The sequence below is a fragment of the Pelobates fuscus genome, chromosome 1 (genome assembly GCF_036172605.1).
Source record: "Pelobates fuscus isolate aPelFus1 chromosome 1, aPelFus1.pri, whole genome shotgun sequence".
Taxonomy (NCBI): domain Eukaryota; kingdom Metazoa; phylum Chordata; class Amphibia; order Anura; family Pelobatidae; genus Pelobates; species Pelobates fuscus.
In genome coordinates this window covers 311,461,262-311,488,415 of record NC_086317.1, presented here as the reverse complement: position 1 = coordinate 311,488,415, position 27,154 = coordinate 311,461,262, and the positions used below count along the sequence as shown (strand labels likewise).

General features: G+C 41.3%; 1 protein-coding gene across 2 annotated transcripts in view; it reads left to right on the top strand.

Moving 5' to 3' along the window:
- SEPTIN10 (septin 10) overlaps nt 1-26,940 on the top strand; it is a 61,176-nt gene extending 34,236 nt beyond the window's left edge. For both annotated transcript variants that reach the window (XM_063458699.1, XM_063458708.1), the window contains exons 8-11: nt 7,518-7,686; nt 22,664-22,796; nt 23,039-23,223; nt 26,026-26,940. In XM_063458699.1, the coding sequence (XP_063314769.1) occupies nt 7,518-7,686; nt 22,664-22,796; nt 23,039-23,223; nt 26,026-26,035 (497 nt within the window). In that variant the 3' untranslated portion in view covers nt 26,036-26,940. The remainder of the gene's footprint in view (nt 1-7,517; nt 7,687-22,663; nt 22,797-23,038; nt 23,224-26,025) is intronic.
- Nucleotides 26,941-27,154: the final 214 nt, after the last annotated feature.

Below are 27,154 nucleotides of genomic sequence, written 5' to 3'. Positions count from 1 at the left end.
GACAGCTCCTGATTAGGGTACCATGAGGAGAGGAACTGCAACATTATGTTAACGTCCCAAAAGGCAGAGAAGCGAGGCCGAGGAGGGCGCGCAAGGCGGATACCCTTGAGAAGACGACACACAAAAGGATGCCTGCCGACAGGGGAACCATCCAAACCCCTGTGTCCGGCCGAGATAGCCGAGCGGGAGAGGTTAATCGTGCGGTACGCCTTGCCCGAGTCAAACAGGGACGTGAGAAACTCGAGGATCAAAGGCAAAGGGGCAGATACGGGATCCACTGCCCGTTCCAAGCACCAACCAGACCACGATCTCCATGAAGCCCGATAGGCAGTTCGAGTGCCTGGGGCCCAAGCGTTATCGAGGAGTAGGAGAGTTGTCTGCGGAACGCCTGGGACAATCCAAGGTCCCCTGAAAGGAACCATGCTATCAGTGGTAGCTGGCGTTGCAATACTAGTTCGTGCGGGTTCCCATCCGGGTCCAGAAGGAGGTCCTGGAAGATTGGAATCAACCGAGGATAATCGATCGACAACTCCATCAAGCGGGGAAACCATGGTCGAGATCTCCAAAGCGGGGTGATTAACGCTACACAACAGTCGTGGCGAACCAATTTCGAGATCGTGCGAGCTATCATGTTGAATGGAGGGAATGCGTATAGCAGGCCCCCTGGCCAGTCTTGAAGGAAGGCATCGGTCGCCACCGCTGCCGGATCCGGCCTCCAGCTGAAGAACTTCGGCAGCTGAGTGTTCAGACGAGATGCGAACAGATCCATCTGGAACTTTCCCCACAACATGTCCAGGCTTCGGAACACCGAAGTGTGTAGACGCCAATCTCCAGAGTCTCTTAAGTGTCTGGAATTCCAATCCGCTCCCGAATTGTCTAGTCCCGGGATGTGTTCCGCTGTCACCGAGACGTTGTTGGAGAGGCAGTATTGCCAGAAGTCTTTCGCCAGAATTGCCAACATCTTGGACTTCGTACCCCCCAGGTGGTTTATGTAGCGGACCGCTGATACATTGTCCATCTTGAGGAGAACGCAGCAATTCGCCCGTCCTGGGGTAAGACTGCGGATCGCGAAAGCTCCAGCCAGGAGCTCTAGGCAGTTGATGTGCAATGATTTCTCCACGTCGGACCATCTGCCTCCTGTGGAAACGTCGCCACAACGAGCACCCCAGCCGTGTAAGCTGGCATCTGATTCGATCACCACGTCCGGGATGGAGCCGAAGATGGCTCTCCCATTCCACGCCTCCATGTGTGCTAACCACCACACCAACTCGTCTCTGGACTCTGCGTCCAAGCGTATCCGAGACTCGTAGGAGTGACCTGACCGAAGGTGTGACCCTTTGAGTCGCTGGAGGGCCCGGTAGTGTAGTGGGCCCGGGAAGATTGCCTGAATAGAGGCCGCGAGAAGGCCAATTACTCTCGCCAGCTGTCTGATGGACAAGTCTGCGACGCGCAGAGCTCTTCGAATCTCCTTCTGAATGGTTTTCACTTTGGAACCTGGTAGGAACAGGAACTGTTGGACGGAGTCCACTCTGAACCCCAGGAACTCTATGGACTGGGCGGGATCTAGGACCGATTTGTCCCAGTTGATCAGGAAACCCAACTTCTGTAGCAGGGTGGTAGTCCATTCTAGGTGTAGAAGGAGATCCTCCTTCGATTGGGACAAAATCAGAATGTCGTCCAGGTAAACAATGAGGCGAACCCCTCGGGTACGGAGGAACGCCACCACAGGCTTCAGAAGCTTGGTGAAGCACCAAGGGGCCGAAGAGAGACCGAAAGGCAGGCAGGTGAAACGCCAACGCCGCCCGTGCCATGTGAAATGGAGATAATCTCTGAATTCTATAGCAATGGGGACCGTGAAGTAGGCGTCTTTCAGGTCTAGTTTGGCAAGCCAGTCCGACTGGCGCAGAAGGTCCCTGAGGCAGTGAATACCTTCCATCTGGAAGTGCTGGTAACGTAGGAAGGCGTTGAGGGGACGAAGATTTATTACAGGGCGAACTCCGCCTCCTTTCTTGGGCACCAGGAACAGATTGCTCGTAAAGCCCTTGGCGGCGAACGGCAGTTCCTCTATAGCGCCCTTGGAGAGCATCTCTCCGACCTCCGCGGAGATCATCTCGTCTTGTTCCCGTGGAAGGGACAGTTCTCTGGGGGAGTAGAACTGGACAGGCATTGAAACAAAATCTAGGCGATACCCCTTTACACACTGCAGAACCCAAGCATCCGAGGTGAGCTGTGCCCACTCTCGGTAAAATAAGGCCAGTCTCCCTGCTACCTGAACGGGAGGGGAAGAAAGGGTACTCACCGTAAGGACGTCTGCTGGTGGCACCGCTGCGGGGGTATCTGGAGCCCCAAGCCCGACCTCTGGCTGGGAAGAAAGGAGGGGTTCTTTGGTCCTGAAATCCCCGGGAGGGAAAGAAGGAACCTCTGGTAGCGCGAAATGCGCCTCGGAAACCCCGGCCGGGTGGACGGTTCCTGCTACGCTCGGCCCCTCCAAAAACCTTAGGCGCGAACACACGCTTCATGCTCGCCTGCGCCTTGTCAATCGCCGTGAAGGTCTTGACATATGACCCCATGTCTTTAACGAAGGAGGTGCCAAACAGTAAACCCTCTTCAGTCGGGTCAGGCTCCGCCACAGTCATAGTGGCCAGTTTAGGGTCGATTTTTAGTAATATCGCCTTACGTCTCTCCGCAGATATCGCCGTATTGGCGTTTCCCAGCAAGCATATGGCCCGTTGGACCCAACCAATGGCCACGTCCACGTCCAAAACTGAATCCCCAGTTTTAGCAGTATCTAGAAGCTCATAGAGCTTCGAGAGGGGCCCTAGTGTGTCCAGGATCTTGTCCTGGCATCCCTTCAGGGAATTGTCAAGGCCCTTTTTGGGCTTCCAGCCCGACTTACCCAGGAACTGGGCAATCTGTGGGTCAATATCTGGTGTTTTACCCGCAGCGCCCGGGAGAGAAGGGCGAGGGCATTCGGCCCGCAGCTTATTGCGGCCTTCTTTGGAAAGGGGTGTGCGGATACGTTTGGCCACATACTGGGCAATATGATCCGGGGGAACCCATTCAGCGGACCGGGGGTGACGTAGGTCGTCTGGGTCGAACAGGGGGTTACCCTGAGGATCAAGAATAGTGTTGTCAACCCCGGAGGGGCCTAAGACTGGACCCCGGGTCTTGGCGGAGGGCTCTGATGGGTTAGCGCCCGTAAGGGGCAAATCCTCGCCAGACACATCATCATCACCAAAGGAGTCATACTCCATATAGTCGGATTCCTCCTCCACACTCCGGTCGGTATCCGACCCATCATCAAGGGCTCTAGCCCGTTTCCATAATCTAGCCTTTTTAGCCCGGCCAGGGGCTCTTTTGCGCGTGGGGTGCGCGCCATCTGTGACCGCCTCAAGCGTGTCAGTCATGGCAGGTAAAACCTGCATCGAGGAGTGGGAGCCGACGTGTTTTGACTTGGCCTTCGCCTTACGGGCTACAGGCACAGTCTGAGCAGGGGAGGGGGACCCCACGCCCGTAGGGGCGGGGGAGGCCAGAGTAGGCAAAACCAGGGAGTGCATCGATTGTGAAAATGAAGTAGTAACAGCTCCCATGGCCGAGGCAATAGCCTTCTGAATGGAGGAGGCCATAGTGGCTTCCAGCATGGCCTGAAATTCTTGGGAGGCCATAGCGCCCTCAGCGCTGTCTGAGCGGAAGTCCCCAGGGGGACCCGCAGGCCCATCCTCCCTATCCTGCATGCTGCAAAGTGGCAGTGGGCAATTAAATACTGCTAAATGACACTAAGGTGGGTGAGAAGAGCAAAGGGTTGAGTAACCCACAGAAAACGAAACACACAGACCGTCTAGCGTTCCCAGGGGACCCGGCAAAGCAAAGGTGACCGCACGGCAGCACAGGGGAAGGATCGAGGTCCGCCCAAGATGGCCGCCGCACGTGAGGGAAGGCGCACGCGACTGGGCGCCCGGCGGGGGAAGGGGCTCGTGCACCCGATCCGCCGAGCCCGCCCGCGAGCGGGGAGGGATGCGTGCGCAGCCGCGGTCGACAACAGAGCGGTTGCGGCAAAAGTACAGAGCCGGGAGTCGTGCGGGAGCACGAGGGGGATAGAAAAGGCAGGTTACAGAAATCCCCGGGTAGGGGGGGAAAAGCACCAAGGGGGTCCCAGGGGGAACGCTAGTGGTAACAGGTAATTAAGCAATCATAAATAGTATACAATGAAATATCATACAAATAAACGATCATCAAATTTGAGTCAGAGAGAAACAAAAAGTACTTATCTGTCTGAGGAAGCAGCAAAGAAAGAGGGGGATTGTGGGAGACACAGGACTTATATAGCCACTTCCTCTACCATGTGATTGGCTACCCGTTATGCCTATACAGTTTTTCTTTCATTTTTGACAATATTTATATTCCTCTATCTTTGCTGCTGAGGAAATAAAGAAAGAGTTATGCATAATATGAGCCTCCGTGTCTTTAATAAAATTCCATAACACGTTTAACTCCTGTCACCCTACTATAACAGCCATAAAATACATACATGTTCCATAAGATTCACCCATTCTCATATGTAGCCTCCATTTAGCATGCTTATTGACAAAAAAAAAAATGATACAGCTCCAATTAACATATATGCAGCTTCTTTCACACACATAAATAGGCCTGTGATATTTATACAGCATGACATTGCACGCGTACAGGACCATCAAACATGACACACAACTTCTCTGAAACACATACATCTCCCCTCACACGTGTTCATGGATCCTCCATTGTACATCTCTTATGCATCCATCATCTCAGACAGCTCCATCAGTACATAAATGTCGTTGTCAGACACATTCTGACATTGTCAGTCCTATCTCTACCTACATGTTTGCTGCCAGCCCTGTGGAATCCTCCTGCTTCTTGTTTACAAGGTTCTTTGCAATTCAGTCAGACATCTCCACTTCTGTTGCTGAGAGAAAGCAGCAGCTAAATAGGACACATGGACCATAGCTCTCTTATGGTTATCACCAATGGTTTTTGTGCTTCCTTGCAGTTATTAGATAACAGGACTAAGAAAGACGGAAAAGTGATACTTAATTTTGGGACCTCAGGGCTGCCTTAAAAATTCCACTTACATTGGTTGAAATGCTGATTTAGTCAGGAGAAGAACCTTAATGAGACAATGTATAGTGTATATGTTTGTAATTTAACTTGCTCTTGTAACCAGTAAATAGAGGCATCCTGCTGGATCAAAATGTGTTGTTTTTAATTCCGCTCTATGCTTCTTGTGCAGTTGGTCCTTCTCTTTTGACTCTCCAACATCCCCTTTAATTTATCCTGGAGTGCATTGCTCTCAAAACATATTACAGAGGAAACTGGGCGTGAAGCATGCAGTCACAGCACTTTCATGCAGCTTATCTTGTGGTCAGAATAGAACAGGATATAGAAAAATCGTTTTATTTTTTTAGCTGCTATTCAATAAATTTGCTGTAGGTTCAGCTAGCACAATCTGTAGATAAAGTTTCTGATTTAAATCAAACTGTGTCCCTGTGGCCTCTTCAGTATAGAGTTCAAATATTTATTTGAAACATGAGATGCATAGCTAGTTTAGTTTTTTGTTTTTTGAAAGCTAAACAATGTAGCATTTTTTTGTATAGATAGCTATTCTAAAATAACCCACAACATAAAACACAAATGTTTACAGACCTATTGCTTTTCATTTAGTTGTTCATCTTACAAAATGATGTCTAACAATTTTGTTTGTGTGTGGGCAATGATGCTGGCTAAAACCACCTATCTGTATTTCTAAAGGTACTAGAAATTGCTGCTACATTATGCTAGAAAGCCCTATCTGCTCCCATTCAACCTCTGCCCGTGGCTGTTTTCCATACACTATTGTCTTGCACTCTATTCTATGTTGTAATGTGCAGTCGAGCTGCCAGTTTTATGAATTCAAAATACAACAGAAAAGAAAAACAACTCCTTGTATACATTATCTAGAGTTGATAGGGATGTGGATAATTTTGGTTTATTTTCCATGCATTAGGAATACAAATGTGTGTAGATAATGCTACAGTGCCCTGTTAAGTGTTTAGTGTTGTTCTGTACAAAAAGCATTGGGAGGCTAGTGCGCATGCACAGCCAAATGCAGTGCTACACCAACCAGGTGGTCTCCATGAGACCACTTGATAGAAATAGCTGAGTTTTAATCTGTTTTTTCCTCGTAGGCACTTCTAATTGATGTCTTGAGTGACAGGCACTATAGATGCATTAACATCCTGCAATTGCCATTCTGCAGAAATGCAATGTTTTACACTGCAGGAACAAAACTAGAGGGACATGGCACCCAGACCACTTTATTGAGATGAGTGAGTATAGTGTCCCTTTAAGCTTTCAAGCTTAAAGGGACACTCCACTGCAGAAAACCAAAAAAGATCCTTGCTTTGTAGATAGATCACAAATGAAAATGTGCATGCATTTCATTTTACATTTTATATATAGTATATATAGAAAAAGCTTGAAAAAGCTGAAGTTCTTTTGTCTGCAGACTTTGCAAGCCCTCCACTTTTTCTACAACCCAGACTTTCTGTGGCTGTCCAATCACAGACTTTCTAATGCTGCTCAATAAGAATTCTTTGCAAGGTAGGTGCTCTAGGGAATTTCCTGCCTCCTGAGTTTAGCTTCACTGAAGTAACAGAACATTGTCTACTTAAAAGCCAGGGAGTGTAACAAGGTTAATTCATAAAAGTGCCAATATCTATTAAAATCTGCACTTTTTGTAAAATAAAAATAGAGGACACACTCTTGACATATAAAGCATTTCAGCAAGCTCAAGTGTGTTAGGGGTCTGGAGTGTCCCTTTAAGAACAGTGGTGATTTTTAATTGATAATATGTGTTGATTATCAGCTTCAGAAAGCAGTGTATACTAACAGGAAATATAACCATTGCATTGGTCTTGCAGCCTCATTAATGATCTAATAGAAATACCAATGTAATTAACTATGTCATGAAATGTGTGTAGAGATTTACAGATTTTTGAATTGTTACCCTTAACATTCCAGTTTTACTTGGCTCACAAAAAACAATACGGAAGCTTAGTTAACATACTTAGAAAATTAGTTTGACTTTATGATGCACATTTCCATGCCCCTCTTTTCTTTGTTCTCTTATGCCTCACTTTTTTTTTTCTTTTTTTGCGAAATCTGCTGCTTAGATGCCACTGGCTTATCTTAGCTGTCATGCAGATGCAATGCACCTCTAGATACTATTGTACAAAAACATATGCACAAATTTTACAACACAGGTACAGGACTGTTGGTTTACAGTTCAGTGTGGTGCACATGCTTGATTCACAAATGGGCAGTGGCAACTAGGCCTTTTTAAATCATCAGCACCTTCAAGCATTCAATCCAGTGTTCTTGTTGACCAATGTCTGAACTTTATTATCATTATTGAAATAGTAAAATAGGAGAGAGAATGTTAATGTTTACTCTAACTGCATTTTATTTAGCCTTAATAATTTTATTTTAACTTTTTATAGTGGAAAATGAGAACCACTGTGATTTTGTGAAGCTGCGCGAAATGCTTATTTGCACTAATATGGAGGACCTGCGGGAGCAGACACACTCGCGGCACTATGAACTCTATCGACGCTGCAAGTTAGAAGAAATGGGATTTCAAGATATGGGTCCTGGTGATAAACCAGTAAGGTAAGCCAATTCCATATGGAAGCTTTTACAATAAAAATTAATTTGGACTTAAGTATTGGAAGGCCCAACATCTTTCATATTAAAAATAAAAATGATAAGCGGGAGAGGATCAGGGGCAAATTAGACCCTTCCCTTTTATTTATTTATTTATTTAGTTTAATGATTTTCTATGCCCTACAGCATATTTGCCAAGTCCATTGATCACAGGCCAGGGGCCAGTCCGTTACTGCCTGAATCATTGTGAACTAGCACTATATTTTGTTATATGTATTTGTATTTATTGTTTTATATGTTATATATTTTAATAGTGTTTAACCCTTAACCCCTTAAGGACACATGACATGTGTGACATGTCATGATTCCCTTTTATTCCAGAAGTTTGGTCCTTAAGAGGTTAAACTGTGTGAGTCCCTTTGACAAACTAACAACTCATAGAAAGAAGCAAGTAGTTATTCAAATTATTATACAATAATGTTGGATCATTAAACTTTACTTTTCATAACTAAATATTGTATGCATTCATGTTGTCCTGAGCACACAGGCATGATGCTGTCTTAATCTGCATGTATACATTTTGGTCTTTACAGCAGCACCATTACTGAGAAATGTTCTATTTGTGCCCCCAATTCCTTTTTTTTTTACTGTTAGATATGTGATACATTCCATTTTTACAAAACATCTTTGAAGACTGGTTTGTTATGATGAAACAGTTTGGCCCTGAAACAATTAAAGGGACACATCACCAGCAGCCTCTTAGCACCATTACAATAAACTGTAGTGGTTTTGTGGAGTCTCTCTGGTGATTTGGTGTCTCTGAAAAAGCCGCAAAGATTTGGAACAGCAGAATGCCTCAATGCTCCCAGCTCCTCTCTGCACTGTGTGAGCATGCTAAAAATATTTTGAATGCATAATGAGGAAATGAAGTGGAATGATTATACCCATTGCTAAATTGAGCATTATCACAAAAATACTATTTCTATAAAAGTCTATAGAATAAGATGTACCGCTTAGAGCAATAGAAAAGTGAAACAACCAAAATAATATATTTAAGATGCATGTGGCCAACATTGACCTCAAATGCAAAGGCTGTGTTTTGAGCTGGGTGAGACCATTCTTTCGTGGTTTCATTCACTTGCTGACCCAGCACCTGTTGCTCACATTCCCAGTGCAGCTGCTCTTACATATAGTCAGATGAGGTTGAAATGTCCATGAGGAATCAATCACTTTTTGTCTGGAATGTTCATGACATGATTTCCAGTTTAGAATAAAAGTATTAAAGAGTGCATACACTGGGCATCATTTAGTGATGCCTCGTGAGTTTAAAAAAAAAAAGTGAACAAGGTCAGGCAGATGCAATAACTCATTGTATGACATTTAAGGTTGTGAAACATTGTAATTCATTTTATATTTGAAACATGGGAACTGTAAGACTTTTTTTTTGTTTTACTATTTTGCCTACTATGGTCAGCTACTCAGCTACCATCACTTTTAGTGTTAAATAGAGAGTAAGAGGTGAAATCTGTTTAATTGAAACAGTTACTATTTATAAAGTCCTGTCGCGAAGATACTGGACAGATTTTCGCAGGTCCGTGACGGAACACAGGTGGAATCTAGATTGGTTTGGTCAGTTACTATCTGTATCTGTGCACCGACAGGTGTGTATTTAATGCCTTTGCACAATTTAACCAGTGTTCTATTGTTATGTTACGTTGGAACGACTGCTGGTAAGATACATTTGTCCATTGATAGGGTCCAGAATCAGTTGGTAATACATTTTCTTATGAAATCAAGAGGGCTGCACTCACCAAACATGCATACATTACAAGGGTGCTGTTGGGACTAAATTTAGTGACCCTACCATAGAGAGTAAAGTCCATCATAGTCACATTGCAATTCTTGAGCAGGGAAACTCAGGCATTCCAAGTGGTGACATCACTGGCCTAATCATGGTATTTCATCACACAACATATTGTTAGGACTCCAGCTGGGTCCCTGTTCAAGTCAATATCAGTGTGACCAATGAGCAAATCTACCTATGCAAACGATTCATGATAAGGGTGCTGGGGGAAATGATGAGGACAGACAATAAACAAACAAGAGCCGCTTGGAAACCAGAGTTTCTACCTCTAAATTTTGAACACAGTTTTGTTCTGAGACTGTCTCCAGACACTGCAGAAATCATCAGTTGACCTTCAGCTGTAACTAGAGATCCCTGGGGTGTGAAAATACTTTGTATGGCACTCTGCAAATTACAGCTGTCATATAATAGACAAGCAAACAAATTCACTGCACAGAAAATGAATGCCTTGTTCCCTTTTCCACTCATTTCATGGACTACCTACTCACGCCAAATACACAATAGTTTAAAAAGTTTATACTTTCATAGCTATGATTGCTAGCCTGTAGCTAGCATCAGCTAATAATACAGGAGCAAAAATGTGTCATTAGCTGTTCCAGGTACATGGTTCTAAGACAACCATTGAAAATTCACAGTTCACTGACGCAGATGCCCTCACCAAGAGCTGGTGGTTTGGCCCAGCGTGGCGGTTGCTGCAGCCTGCACATTATCATTAATGTTTATGTTCTCACAAAAGTTGTAGCATTGTTGTGATGAGTCTGTCCAGGTTCTGGAATAATGTTTTTTTTTCCTGTTTAAAATGGACTAGGGGTGGAGGGAAGGGTTGAATCTAAAGATAGCAAGAAACACATCTAAATGTAACAATATTTTTGTTCTTTACATTGTATCCTTTTACCATCTTGGTGTAACAGAAAGCAAATGGCATATTTGTTCATTAAGTTCATGTACAATGTTTAGTTTAAATATTGACCTTCTTAAGAATGACCTTGTACTACAGTAACATTATTTCTATGCACAAAAGTAATAGCTAGCATCACGTAGGTCTTGCAGACTTTTCATCTGTACATTCATACCCAGAACAACCCATTCATCTTCATCCCACAGATTACTAGACGGTGGTGAGGGCTCTGTATGTCATCAATAAGATTCAACATAGTATTTATGAATTTAGTTAAAGTTTGTTAAAGTTAAAGTTTGTTATGTATGCTTTGGGACATGTATGTAATATCATGTTGTAAATATGGATTGGAAATAAGCATGCCCCCAACATTACACTAGTAGACAAAGAGGGACACTTTATTTTAGGGGTGTTAGTGGGGTATTTTCTCTGAGATATTTAAGGTGACTTACTATCAATAATGAATGCAACTAAATTGAGGTAGGTAGGTAGGGTGTCACCGCATAGTAGTTGAAAAGCATCGACCTAGAGGATATTCCTGGAATGAATTTCTCTCATTATGTGCATCAACACAAATTATGATTTTTTTTCAAACACAAATTGAGTGCTCTTCTTCTACAGCTGAACTGCCTTTCTGCACACCACTGGTGTAAAAAGTTGTCATTTTGCGTATGTGTACTTTCTGTCTGTTGAAGGTATATTTGTAAACTAACTACCTTGTTCTATCACACCATTCCATCTTTCTCATTCCATTGTTTAGTACTGATAATACAGCTAAATACCTTGACCTTGTTTTCATTCCGTATATAGTTTGAGTTGTATCCACATGATTCCCCATCTAGCTTTTTATTTTTTTTAATGAATATGTTTACATAATAAAGTTGCCACTGAGTGAAGGTGACTATCTCATTCCATTAAAATAAAATAGTTACTTCCAGCAGCCCTGTTGATGTTTAAATAGATTGTATTTGAGATTGTTTAAGGACCCCTTGTCTCAAATCAGAAATAAAACTCTGCTTTTAAAAGTTATATATAAATAGCATTCTAAGTGAGATGAATAATACATTATATTATATTATACTCTGTAACAAAAGCTACTCTGTATGTGGCCTTGACTCCAAGTTTTCTTTTGAGGTTATTGTTTGCATCAAGCCGGAAAGAGAAAGGCACATCAAAAACAATCCACACTGAGCACTTTTACAGTGCAATAATTACTAAAGACATGTAGGAATGAGTGGGTTGCTTTATTGCAGGCTTTTCCCTTGAATATACTTAATATGTTTTCAGATATACACATGAATTTGAAGGTATAGGAAATACACAGTGGCAAGCCTATCTCCATGCCACATTTCTAAATGCAGAAGTTGTCATTGAGGTTGGAGTAACCCTTCCTTTAAATCTACTGAATATTGTCAGTGTTTCTTAATAAATGGGAGAGATTGATGTTTTCTCTTTGTAAATCAGTTAAAAACTATGATCCCAAGAGATTATTTACGTATTTTAATTTTTTTTATAAATTCTTTATTTATAGTTTTTTTTTATCAGTCAGGGATACGTGCAAATTGGGGTTACAGAATAGAGAGAGAAAAAGGGGGGGGGGGGTTACATTTCAATCATAGTACAGTTTCAATTGGTTTTGAAATTAACATGTGTATTCCTTGGGTTTGCATCTGTTCGCGTAGTTCTGGATAAGGCGAGTTTCGGGGTATGACTTTCTCGGTGGCTTGGGAGTTTGGGTACCAAGCGATTCGTTGGGTGTGGTAAGAGATAGTGCATCCATTACGGTACTCTTAGCTTCTTGAGGTCTAAAGTGCAGCTGAGTCAGGGAGATGGGAGAGTTTGCGAGGGTGGAAGGGGAGCTTATGCATCTTCCAGTATCTTGTTGTGCGTGTCTCAGCTTATTCTCATGCTAGAGAATTTATGTTGCGTGAGGTTGGGGGGTTTTGGATATAGGAGCATGGGAGTGTGGTGTGGTGTTCTAAGGTTAATGGATGTTAGAGGTTTGCGGCTTGTCTGCGTAAAGTTGAGCCTTTTGGGGGCGGGGCCTGGCCGCCGACGGGATCAGACGCGTTCCGTCTGAGCTCCCGCTCCAGGGCCAAAAGTCGGCGCAAATTGGAGGTTACCTGCAACCGGCAAACCCCACAGACGACCACACGGACCCCAAGGCACTGGGGAGAACGGAGATACCGCATGGGAGCCTGTCCGGCACCGACAGTAACCCGGCTGGGCTCGGAGCTCGTTGGGGCTTGAGCCGGGATGGGACGGCCGCTCTCCCGGGTCTCCTGTCATCCTGGTCCGCAGCAGCACTAACCGGTACCTAAGCATACTCAACCACCCTGGCGTGGAACATCACCCTGGCGCAAGTCCACAAGATGGCCGCCGCCATGTGCGAGAGCTTCCAGAGACCCACTATTATTCTATCAGCCTAATACAAAGCAATAAAGCTGAGATCGACACCAGCGATCTACCACTCAGGCACACCCACGAGCACAGAGTGGATCCTCGAAGAGAGAGACATGGCCCCAGCGACGAAGCCCTGCACATCGATCCCCCCAGAGCAACGCGAGGAAGCCAACTCACACGGACCGACCGCCCGCAGCTGCGGGGTCACCCTGAAAACAACGTGGCTGCAGGGATCTAACTCCCACCCGAGGCACCCGACACTGCAATAAATCGCAAGCATTCCACAAGGGGACTATCACTTTGCCACTTGCCTGGACTGTGCCTCACATGGCAGTTCCCAAGCTTTCGTCCCTCTACACTTCACAGGCAAGCCTCCTTGGCGGGGAGCTAACCTGGGGTGGATAAATTAACACGTCTGAAGCATTTACCTATCAATATACTAAACTAACCGGTGTGACCATTTGCTTTAGTTAGGTCACAGCTGTCTAGCTAATCAACACACCTAACCTGCTGAATAGCATTTACTCAAAGGCTATCTTAACAAGATAAATGTTTAGTCAAGCTTGTTATCTATAAATTAATCACTAAGTATAGAGGTACTACCTCTCTGCATAGTCAAGCTGGGCTGTTGTCATTTAATTATAGTCAGAAGATGAATAAGCGTGTAACCCTATCACACTCTGTATTAACCTTTGCATGTTATACTATGTCTACTTTAACTGTACCTAGCATATACCAAGCTTCAAGTTAAATCTTATGCAACTATAAACGTATAACTACTCAGATCTTACCTTTAGATCTAATGTTCAGCCTGATATATTATTTCTAAAAGTGCAGAACACTCACACGCCATGACACAATGTATTGATGTACGTTTTTATTATGACTATCGCTGCCGTCGTGGCTTCATATGCTTGTGTGACAAACAATGCACAATAAAAATAAAGAATTTAAAAAAAAAAAAAGTTGAGCCTTTATCTGGGTGTTGTGTTGGGTTAGTGTGCCGTGGGTGTGGCGTTCTGGTTTGCGGGTTTTAGGTCTTTGTCTAGGCGTGTGTCGTTTTTGTCGTTGTGGTGGGGGTGTGGGTATTCCGATGTGGTCGTTTTTGCTGGGTTGGCGTTAATGTGTTGGGCGTGGGTTGAGTGACTGTGACATGTGTGAAGAGATGGGTTGGTAGTGTGTTTGGGTTGGGTTATTATCGAGTTGTTTTTGTTTGGTGGTATCTAAAACAAAAATCAGACGTGCTGAAAAGAACTACTTGGCGCAAGTCAGTGAAAGCCAATAAGTGATTACGAGTAAAAGAATATTGGAAGTGCCTGTTTAACACATTGCTGTCAGGTCTAGCTAAATCATGGAGAGTATACCAGGGGTAAATAATCTCATATAGGTGAGAGTGCGAATGGGGATTCGATGATCAACAACTTTTTAACCATATTGTCCCATACAGATATAGCTGTAAGTCAGATATAGTGGGGAGGATCATAGATCTTGCTTATTTGGAGAGCCAGAAATATAGAGAAGGGTAATCCCTGCCAAAGATACAGAGATTAGTATTTTCACTGTGGAACGCACTAAAAGCTCTAATTTAAGTTTTGAGTGATCCACCTGGACTAATTGTTCACCCAGAAATTTTAAACTGGACTTCTCACTTTGCTCACATTTAATCCATGCAGTTTGAAGAATTAGGGCATAGGTTGATTTTTCAAGGCATTCTGCTTCTCATGCAGTTATTTTTTAATAGGTTCCAGGGAACGAGTCTCGAGACATATTTCCTGTTTATTAATCTTTAGTCTAGTTTCATGCAGTAGCCAAAAAAAGTTTTCACACAGTGCACAATTGTGTTTATCTGCAGTAACAAATTAATTTCACTCGCTATGTTTACCCTGCAGTGCCAGAGTATTTTTACTGAAAATGTGTTTATTTTCTATAATGATGTTCATCTAGCCGATAACTTTCTGTTACCAGGGGTCAAGTCCTGGGGAAAAAAGTGTGGGAGCTCACCCAAGATCCCCCCGTCCCCTCCCCACCAGCAATACAACTCACAGTAATGTGCAACGTGCAAGTACATCACAGATCATCTCAGCAATACAATGCATAGGAAAGTACAGCGTGTGAGTGTATCACAAGCTCTACAGCAATATAACTCACAGAAACATGCAGTTTCTGAGTGTATTACAGATCACCTCATCAACTCATCAATACAATGCACAGGAATGTGCAGTGTGTGTGAGTATATCTCATCCAACCCACTGCTTTCCCATAGGAAAGCATTGGGAGGCTATTGCGCATGCGTGGCAAAACACTGTGCTGCACCAATCAGCATATCCTCATAGAGATGCATTGAATCAATGCATTTCTATGAGGAGTGTTCAGCATGAATGCCAGTGCTGCACGTTGTGCATCACTGGACTAGGAAGCACCTCTAGAGGGCTTCTGATGAGTGGCCACTAGAGGTATTCCTAGGCAGTAATGTAAACACTGCCTTTTTCCTGAAAAGGCAGTGTTTATGAAAAGGCAGTGTTTACATTAAAAAGCCTGCAGGGACATATTATATACACCAGAACTACTACCTTAAGCTCTAGTGGTTCTGGTGACTATAGTGTCCCTTGAATATTCCTATGCTAAACATTAGATTTTATTAAGCAGGGATCAGTATTTTTAAATCTACATGGCTCATCAAAAAAAGGTTGTTAAACAAATGTCACATGTGAGAAAATCCTTAAAATGTTAGTGCTTAGAAGAAAAAAAAATCAGCACAAATGTATGAAATAAAATGTATAATTATTCTAAAAGGTATATTAAAAAAAAAACTGTGCACATTCCTAGCTTGATTTTTAGCACAATTTCTGACACAAACATTTTTTATTTTGCAGATTACTTTTTATATAATTTTTATACATATACAGAATGTATAATACTGCCCCTCACCCCCCTCCAACCAGCACAGAAATTAGCACAAATGTATGAAATAAAATGGCTGTATGATTAGACTAAAAATTAAAAAAAAGCACAACTTCTGTCACAAATATTTTATAATTATCAGATTACTTTTTTTTAATACGCAGATAATACTGTACTAGCCCTGCGTTAAAGACGGTCCTGGTCCTGCAGGACTAATAACGGGAACAGCATTCCTGCTGTGGAAAAAGTGCAGGAACGCCGTTCCCACGCGTTCCTGCAGGACTCGAGCCCTGCCTATTACTATTGTTTATGTATTTAGAACCAAAGAGCTAGGAACTACTTGCTGACCATTTAGCCCCCATTCTTTTTTCCTCTGTAAACAAAGTATATGCTTTGATCAAAGGATCATATCTATTGTAATCTACCTTGCATCATATCAATTGGAAGTCTAGACATCAATGTAATATGGTTTGAAGACAGTGTGGTTACTCACCACTGGTATCTAAGTAGTCGAGTATGATAATCTCTAAAGGCATTAATCCGAAATAGGCAGCAGTGAAATGAGGGAAGAATGGATTAGTCAAATAGTACAATTTAAACCAATGTATGGCGCATCTAAATATTACACAAAGGGTGTAAATAGTTGTTTCCCCAACATCTTAAAAGTGAATCATAAAGCAAACACAATGTGAAAAATCGCAATTAAATCTGCACCCTTACAATGTGTCCAGAAAAAGAAAAGGAAAATTATAAACAGAAATATTGTTGTTACTGTATGAGGTAAACATCAAATGCAGAGCCTGTAATAACAAGAGATGCAACACATAGTGTATACTGTAGATATAACCAGATATTTAAAAATAAATGATTGCACTCACGGATTACAGAGCTGTGACAGGTGCTGTATTATGCACCCAATGGTGCCTATACAGGCAGATGGAGATCACGCAAAATTAAGAATCCCCAATGAGTTGGACGTCAATAGCACCAGGATCAGTAAAAGTAAAATGTATTAACAAAAAGGACAAATAATATTAAGTAAAAAACAATATTTCTATGAAGTATAAAGTCCTTTAGAGCAGAGATCAGATGCGTTTCGACTTGCAATGAGAGACTTGATAGCAAGTCGAAATGCGTCTGAAAGAGCTTAACTGATGCTGGGTATCGGGTGGGTAAATAAAGTGTTTTTAAAGCTTTGTTTGCCGGACGGGGAATGGGGGGGGGGAGTAATTGGGGACCCAGAGGGCACTGTAGTGTGAGAAATACAGCCACACAAAGTTGCCAGGCGGGCAAAAAGGAATAAGAATTGGTGTCGAAAGATCTTATAATACACACTGTGAAATGAAATGAGACAAAGGAGTAAGGCCAATTTAGTTGACAACTGACGCAAAGACAGCAGGTCATTGTCCGGCCATCCTTCCAGAAATTGAAGAACTGTTGAAATGTCCTAAAATAAATAATAGCGAGGAGGGGGAGGTCTGGCCAGACTGATGCCACAAAGTAATCTACAAATTGTAGGATCCTACCCCACCCCAGAACCTGGAAGAGAGACCTGCGCCGCAGAAGGTGCTGAACAAAAAATGCTGATTGTCATGTAGGATTTACCTTGAGAGAAAAGGTAAGAGAAAAAATTCTAGATGGCCACAACAGGTGCAGTAAAAGAATCCAAACCCTTTTCCAGAAGTCCCAGAGCAAGACCTGAGTTGCTGGTGGTTAGCTTAATACATTACATGATTTTTACCTCTGACAAATTGCTGGCAAATTGTTTTGCAATGGTTTGCCCTCTTACCTACCGAGCACCTAAGGGCACTCTATTAGTTTTTGCCAGCTGTGACATGCATCCCAATGGTGGAGTTACATCTCCACCAGCAAAGGGGTTAAACTTGGTATGTTCAGTGATTCACAGTGAAACACCTCATGTACAGACTCCAGACACCATGAGCACTTTAAATTAGTGTGGACAAGTGATCATGGTGCTTGGAGTAGCCACGTAGTTTAATCTCCCGAATTGTATTTAGCCACATTCTCAGAGTACATCAATAAAATAAATATATTACAATAAACAAAGACCAAATAAAACTCTAAATGTCATTCTAACTCAAGCCCTAATTCTACAAATCTAAACATGCATTTATCCCTAGCCCTATACCTGACTTAAGTCTTAACTGTACTCAGGACTTCAGGCTGCATGATCGCTGTGAGAGATAATCACAGTGAAAGCATTGCCGGGGCAATCAGAGTCAATCAGCAGTCCTGTACACATGGATTCTCTTGGATAGCATCAGGCTGCCTCCAGCCTTGTGGCATTGGCTGAGGCATCTGATCGCTGGCATGTCTGCCCTACAGTTCAGATGAAAGGGGCTGTGGCGAAAGTAACCTCGCCACTGGGTTTTGGAGATGCCTGCTTGCCAGCCTCTTGCCCTGTGACTGTGGCCCTTGGGGTGTGTGAAGAAAACCCTTGTTTTATGGACTTAGTTCGACTGGTTTATCCCCCCCCCCCCCAGTTAAACCCTTAATACCATGTTACATTCAAACACTGTCTGACCTTTTAATTGTCATTTTGTTTTCCTCAGAGGAGGAGTGGTTTTACTGCATGAATACTATTGCTTTGTGTGCCATTAAACAGATCTCTACCCAGCATTACGCCTCGGCTCATGCTTGGGGGATGGGATAACTACACTCTTGAAGATTGCTATACTACAATACTCCCCTGAGTATAAGCTCCTGTAAGAGCTTGTTCCTGATACGCTCTCTCTGGATTAGGAGAGGTCTGCCCACTGGAAGCTGGACCCTGGTCTTGGGTCCAGGGTGGGTGAAAGACGGCGAGACCATTAGCGCAGCTGCATCGCTGGAAGTGGGGTCTGCAGTGATTATGGTGTCTGGTGGAGTGCTCGGCATCCTCGGCAAGCACTAGGAGCATCGATTGGCGGAGGTACTCAGTTGGAGTGCCAGCGGTCCGTCACAGGGGCTATCTCGGATAGAATATTACTGCACTGCCTACTTGAGGCATTCAGCGGTATCATCGGTAATGCTCTCCCCACAAGCAGAAAATGTTGCTTAATGTCTGATGGATGGTCAGTGGAGGTTGAGCTATTGCTAGACTTACTGTTGAGTTCAGCAACAGTCATATCTCACTGTTTTTGTGATGTGCAAGAATAAAACACACATATATAATCCCCCTTTTTCAAGCTTTGAATGTTGTGTACCACCTTGAAACATCTAAATACAGTTGGTGGTCCACAAATTTGCAGTAGTTTATGAATATGATTTGCCTCTGTAGGAGCTGATTTATATGCCAACAATCTGCAAAACAAAATGTAATTATGCAAGATTTAATCTATTATGCAGTGGGATTGAAGCATGAGGACGCTCTTTCTCTTTGCCAAATGCTAACTATGTACTCATGATAAATGTGGATGTGTGGCCCTTTTTTCCTGTATGTTACACTGAAAGAATGAGAATACCATACAACTATCTTTGAGTAATATTTGAGAGCGTGTGCATGGAAGCTACAGTTCTTTATTTCAATAAATTAAAAAAAAACAAAAAACGTATTTGTGCTGTGGTTTTGTTTTAATTGGCATATTCTGCAGTGAAAGGCATGAGACTCTGGCTGAGCCAAGTCCTTCAAAAGTACTTCTGCTCAAGGAGATGAAGTATTTTTCACAGCTGCTTTACATCCGTCTCACTAAGCAACCCATTAATCAGCAATTACACAAACCGTACACTCAGTCTCAGAGGATTTGGGTTTTTGTTATTTACCCAGAGTATGAGCTAACTAATTTACCAAAAAAAAACAATACAAAACACATATTTAGTGACCTGAGGTTCACTCTTAGGAATTCCATATTATAAAAAGAAAATGTAAAAAAAAACCAGATAAAATTCGTATCTTGTAATACCTTTTTTATTGGACTAACAAAATTTTTTAATGACAAGCTTTCGGCATTCTTGCAGAGGGCCGTAAATATCTTATGCCAAGTTCACAGAGTGAGGGGGGAGAGAGAGGGAAAAAAAGAGGGAACAGTGCAGAAAATGGTGCTAGAATGGGGAAGTATTTATGGATATTTAAGGCCCTCTGCAAAAATGTTGTCTATTTTTTATCAAACCTGTGTCTTATCTGCACTCATGTCGCTTTAACCCCTGTATCACAACTCATCTTTGAATTCAATGTATCGTCTTGCGCAGAAATGCTTCAGACTTGAGAAAGAGAGGTTCTCCCGAAAGCTTCTCATTAAAAAATTCTGTTCAATAAAAAAGGTATTACAAGATATGAATTTTATCTGTTTTTTACATCTACATCAGTGGACTTATACGGCTACAACCCCAACATAGAAAGAAAATAAAGATAGATATGCTAGTATTTACATCAAAACGGTTTAATATAACAAAGTATTGCATTGTTAATAGGATCGATAGATTGACATGTTTCTGCTGGATGCCTTTGGATTCTTTAGACTGTGAGAGTGATTGAAAGTCCTACCCAGCAGTGTGTAAAGTTCAGATGCTCCTTGTCTGAAATCAGTTAATCACTGTGGTTTCTTTGGGATCCCAGCAGTGATTAAGTGATTCTGTGACATTTCTATTGTGCAATATACAGGTTTTCTGCTTCAATGGTTTGACATTTAACTACTGCCATCTACTGTTTAAACCAACACTACATTAGAGCTTTGATTTTATAGAAAGAAAAACACTTTAACCAATAAAAGAAACCTATATTGTTCAATAGTTTAATTTAATTAATTTTAATTGGTCTAGTCACTAAATAGTGATTTGTGGCCAATTGATAATTAAATAGCAAAATATAGGTAAACAATACAGCAACTTTGATCTTTTTGTTGTGTCAATCTTGACTTTATTAATATAACTGTATATATTCCTTACGACCTTTCAGGCCCCAAGTGGCAACTACATCGACAGGGCAATCACACTAAGCTTAGCGTTCATAATTGTTTAAAATTCCTCTATATGCCTAGCTTGTAGTAAGGCATTGCTAAAAGGACCACTATAGTGCCAGGAAAACAGACTTGTTTTTCTGGCACTATAGTATTAATAGGTCTCCCCCCCCCACCCTCATGGCCCCCCTCCTGCCGGACTGAAGGGGGAGAAAGGGGTTAAACGCTCCTCCTCCTTCGGACATCATCAGCTGAATGCACATGCGCGGCAAGAGTCGCGTGCGCATTCAGTCAGTCCATAGGAAAGCATTACTCATTACTCCTATGGATGCTGGCGTCTTCTCACTGTGAAAATCACAGTGAGAAGCGAGGAAACGCCTCTAGCGGCTGTCAATGAGACAGCCACTAGAGGCTGGATTAACCCATATGTAAACATAGCAGTTTCTCTGAAACTGCTATGTTTACAGCAGGCAGGGTTAACCCTAGATGGACCTGGCGCCCAGACCACTTCATTGAGCTGAAGTGGTCTAGGTGCCTATAGTGGTCCTTTAATAAGAAGTTACATTGGTCTGCCAATTTAGTAACGCTTAGTCTGCTTTAATTTCTGTAAACATAAAAACGAGCTGCAGTATGCCATGCCAGACACTGAGGATACATATTTTATATGACGTCAGATCTACCAGTTCTGGTATTTATCTGTTATATGCTAGTACATCTTGACTATTCTTGACTAAGCCTGGGCAACATTGCTCACTTAGGAGTCTCTCGGTTTCCACACCACCATGCCTCAGGACTTAATTTGTTCTCATCACATATGTACTACAACAACATAAGTGCAGCTATAACCCTGCTTTGAGTACTACCAAAATGCCTAGCTATCTTATCTTGTTTAATAATAAAAAATAAAAAAAACGCGTCGGATACGCTCAAAATTATAATGCATTCTACAACTGTGTTACTGAACTGTTCCCACCTGCTATTTCACTACTTTCTTTATTCTGTAACATAATTCTGTCCATCAATAAAAGAAAGATTGACAAAGAAAAAAAAAATATATATATATATAATTGTATATATAACACACTGCTCTAGTTCTTTGCTTAAATTGTAGATTGTGGTTGTTAGCTCATCACAACTCACTGTTTAGAGGACAAAAACAATGAACCACCAGGGTTAATACTGGAGTTCTGTAGTTTATTATCTCTGCTGAAAGTTTGTTCCTGGCTTTATGTCCAACAATTCAATTCAGCAACTGTTTTCTGACAGTGAATGTACTCTGTTGCATCGACATGTGGCTGAGAGCAGTTTAAATTTAACATAGTGTAATTTAAAATGGTTAAAGGAACACTATAGTCACCTAAATTACTTTAGCTAAATAAAGCAGTTTTAGTGTATAGATCATTCCCCTGCAATTTCACTGCTCAATTCACTGTCATTAAGGAGTTAAATCACTTTGTTTCTGTTTATGCAGCCCTAGCCACACCTCCCCTGGCTATGATTGACAGAGCCTGCATGAAAAAAAAAACTGGTTTCACTTTCAAACAGATGTAATTTACCTTAAATAATTGTATCTCAATCTCTAAATTGAACTTTAATCACATACAGGAGGCTCTTGCAGGGTCTAGCAAGCTATTAACATAGCAGGGGATAAGAAAATCTTAATTAAACAGAACTTGCAATAAAGAAAGCCTAAATAGGGCTCTCATTACAGGAAGTGTTTATGGAAGGCTGTGCAAGTCACATGCAGGGAGGTGTGACTAGGGTTCATAAACAAAGGGATTTAACTCTTAAATGGCAGAGGATTGAGCAGTGAGGCTGCAGGGGCATGTTATATACACCAAAACTGCTTCATTAAGCTAAAGTTGTTCAGTGACTATAGTGTCCCTTTAATACGTTATCTGCAGTTCTCTTCAGTGCTGTGGATCATTATAATGTATGTAATATGTCTTGTGTGGCATTGGAACGAATGGCATCCTTTGCTTTTCCTTATATATTATGCTTTTACATGTTGCTGTGTTTCAGTCTGCAGGAGACCTATGAAGCAAAGAGACAAGAATTTTTTGAAGAACTGCAAAGAAAAGAGGAGGAGATGAGACAGACATTTGTCCAACGAGTGAGAGAAAAGGAAACTGTGCTGAAGGAAGCAGAGCGAGAGGTATAACCCTATGCATAGTTCACACTCCCAATAATCTTTTAGTTTTCAGACAGAACACATGCATATGCCAAATTATTAACTTCTATGATGTGTCAGACTCTCATGATTGTGATCTTATGTTGCACACATGGGATATTTATAATGCCACAATGAGAATGCCAATTGTAACAAATTTAGATAAACAAATTCTATCCACCAAACTGTAAATATAAAGTGTATATTGCATATTTAATCTATTTCAGCTTCAAAATCGATTTGAGCAACTGAAGAAGCTTCATCAGGATGAAAGACAAAGCTTGGAAGAGAAGAGGAAGGACCTGCAAGAGGAAGTCAATGCATTCAGTAAGAGGAAAGCTGCTGCAGAGCTGCTACAAGCACAGGCTTTTGGAAATGCGGCCAACACAAGTTTGAAAAAGGAACGCAAGACGTAAGTGCCATATATGTTGGTAGCATATCGCCAGCTTGAAGCGGCAGGTCAAATTGAAAAATAAAAAAGTATCCAGAGGCTACGTGAAGTAACAGCTTGCCTCCCTGGTTCAAGGCATTTTATTATAAGCATTGCTCATATACACATTGTGCTGCATTCTCTGATGTCACATTTTCAAACTAACCAGATCATAGTAAAATGTGGAACACTTTAATCCCTTTGATGGCCTGATGCCAGATTTAGTCTTTAAATGCGCCTGCATACAGTGCCACTCAAGGACATTCACAGAGTTGTCCTTAAGCCACTCTTGCATTGTCTTGGATGTATGCTAAGGGTCATTGTCCTGTTGGGACCTTTGCCCAATCTGAAGTCCTGAGCATTCTGGACCAAGTTTTCATTAACGATATCTCTATATTTTTTTGCAGACAGCTTTTCCTCAACCCTGACCAGTCTTCCCAGTCCTGCCACTGAATAACAACCCCAAAATATGTGCTATCACCTTTGGAGTGGTATTTATTTCTGGTGCCTGGTTTCCTTCTGGCAACGTTTTGAATTAAGACAAACAGTTCAGTCTTCTTTTGATCAAACCAGAGAATCTTATTTCTCACAGTCCTTTAGGTGCTTTTGATTTTGCAAATTCCAATCAAGTCTTTTCCAATCGGCCATAAAGGCCAGATCAGTGGAGGGTTTCAGTAATATTTTTCCTTCTACAAGTTCCTCCCAGATCCAACTTTGTAGAACACCCAGTTTGACCATCGGGTTCTTGGTCACGTCTCTTTCCGTGGCTCTTCTATCCTAATTTCTTAGTTTGGCCAGGCAGCCAGCTCTAGAAAGAGTTTATTTTTTCCAAATTTCCTCCATATAATAATATTTAGCCATTGAGTTCTTGGAAACCTTCAATGCAGCTGAATTTTTTTTGGAAGCCTACTGTAACTTGACAAAATCTGGTCTCTGAGCTCTGCATACTTTTGACCTTATGCTTTATTTATTTTTTCTTTGATATACCTTTCCAAATCATGTTCAATCAATTGCATTTGGGTGGACACCAGTCAAAGTGTAGAAAAATCTCAGAGTGCAATGCATCTGTGCTAAATTTCAAGTGTCATAGAAATGGTCTAAATACTTATGTCAATATGGCATTTCAGTTTTTTCTTTTAATAGAAAATTGCAAAAATCATTTTTTTGCTTTGTCATTTAGGTGTATTGAGTGTAGATTGATGTGAAATAAATATAAATTTAAACAATTTTAAAAGGACACAAAATGCACTCAGACCTCTTCATCTCAATTAAGTGGTCTGGGTGCAGTGCCCATGCTGCTTTAACCCTGCAATGTAAGACATTGCTGTTTTGTAGGAATGGCAGTGTTTTCATTGCAGGATACATCTCCCTTCCTCACAATCACAGGAGGTGCTTTCCATGTGACTTGGTTCTCAAGCAAATGATGCTCACAGAGAGAACTAGATTTGCAATCCATGCACACTAGCCTCATAATGCTACCCATGGGGAAGCATTGTATTGACTGTGATCATCAGCATTGATGATCTCAGCCAAGGAGGCGTGCATGTAAAGATAAAGTATCTCTTTTAAAGATTGGGGCCTAATAATGTAACTAGTGAGGAAAACACTATAGCTTAAGGAATACAAACATGTATTGTATTCCATATTTGTATTCCTAATGCTATAGTGTCCCTTTAACCCCTTAAGGACACATGACATGTGTGACATGTCATGATTCCCTTTTATTCCAGAAGTTTGGTCCTTAAGGGGTTAAAAAAAAAAGTAGTGCGGCCAAATTACAGTACGGGCTAAATCAATACAGCATTGGACATCTTGTGAATAAATCAGAATTATGAACACACCACTTTTTCAATTTAAAGGGACTGTCTAACCAATTTTAGCTTATAAAGGGATTTTGGTGTATAAATCATGTCCCTGAAGGCACACTGCTCAATTCTCTGTTATTTAGGAGTTAAATCACTTTGTTAATGCAGTCCTAGCCATGCCCATCTTCATGAAAGGAAGTGTTCATACTAGCACCTATCTTAGGATAGTGGATTTCCTTTAGATGTATCTCTTGCTTTGTGTACTGACTGCGGGTACAAAACAGCCTCCCCTGTGAAATTAGATGAAATTAGATAGACAAGAATTTAGAAGGAGGAAACAATAATTTTTCCTAAACTGCAGACTTGTCTGCACTATCCGAGAAGGATACTTTGGGACTTATTCCAGCATATTTTATAATTTAATACGTTTATATAATTTTCTTATTTTCATATATGTTTGTCTTTATCTCTTCCCATTCTCATTTTACATACCGCAGACCGCAGCTCTGCTAATATTTGAGCACTAGTGCATGGTAAAACTGCTTTTTTCCCATTATATCAGAGTACGTTAAATGTAAATATATATTCCTTTATTTGTAAAAAAAAAAAAAAAAATCTAAAATAGACCAGGGCTAATAGCAAGGTGGTAACAAAACATAGAAAGTTATACGTTTAAGTTGAATTTGAATGTTCTCTGTTTCAAGTAAATATATTTGAAAAATTGAAGGATGACACAGAGACACTAAACTGATATACAATGTCATGCTTCAAAATATGTATGTACCTTATAAACACTGATATGAATATGATACCGAGACACTGAAAATAAAGAATTAAAAAAATAAAATTCTAAAATATATTTTCATATAGCAAACACGTGTATTTTAAATATTTTCCCTAAACTAGAACTGTATCTGGCAACAAGGCAAGTAAAGTTCAATTTCTAATCTCTTCTGCTTTTTTTATTTTTTTATTACAGATTCATGTAATTGAGAAGACATTAATGTATCAAAAGCCACAACAAGGACATCAATATTTTTTTCCATATTCTCCTACCTACATTTTATTATAAAATATATTTCCTGTACCTACGAAAGTTAAGGGAGAGGGAAGACATGGTAAACTGCCATAGTAGGATACTTGTGGACAGCTTCAATGCTTGCTATTAATTGTGTCAAACTTAATAGCCACAGACCTTCCCATCTACTACTGCGTGGAACCAAAGACAGGTGCATGACTAGTACAGCATCCCACGAGCATGGCCATGTCTGGAGCAGAGTTACAGTGGTGTTCACAGGTCAACTGCCATTTCACAATACCGAGCCTTGAAATAATGGACACATTATGCTCACTTCATACCTTCATTGTAGAACTTAGGTCATTAACGTTTATTGTCATAAAACAGGATGTGTTAAACTTCACATTAGGATTTATGGGTGCACACTTACTACAGGAGTTTACTGCCATTCAAGCAATATTTTCATTATTACTAAACCGCAACCACCTGTAGAGTCCAGACTATTCAATAAATGTGAATAGGCTCCTCTTTTCTGTCACAAGTGCCAGCACTTTAGTAATAAAGTAGCTGATATTTTTTCTGTAATTTTTTATTTTATTGGTTTTTTTTTCTCTCCAATTTCTGTATTGATACATGTTACTTTATAAAATCCTTGTTTTGCATTGTTTAACATATCTGTAAGATTGTGTTTGTTTGTTTTGTTTTTTCTACAGGCATGTATAAACAAGTTTATATGTATATTTTTTAACATTAACCCATACTAAAATTACAGTGTATTTTGAGAAAAAAATGTACCATCTAAAATGAATATTGCAAGGAATTTAAACAGTCAATATGCCATTTTCTGGGACATTAAAGACAAATACTAGTATTGTATATGTGTGTGTGTTATTTCTATAGTTCTGTTAAATAAGTATCAAACTTTATTTACCAAATAAAAATGTCTATATGGCAGTGGAGGCTTGTCCACAAGGGCACCTGGGGAAGCGCCCCACCAGTTTTTTTATTTTTATAATTCTTTATTTTTGCAGTGCACTGAAGGTATACAGTAATTTAGCAGAATCTATGATGTACACAAGATTAGAGACAT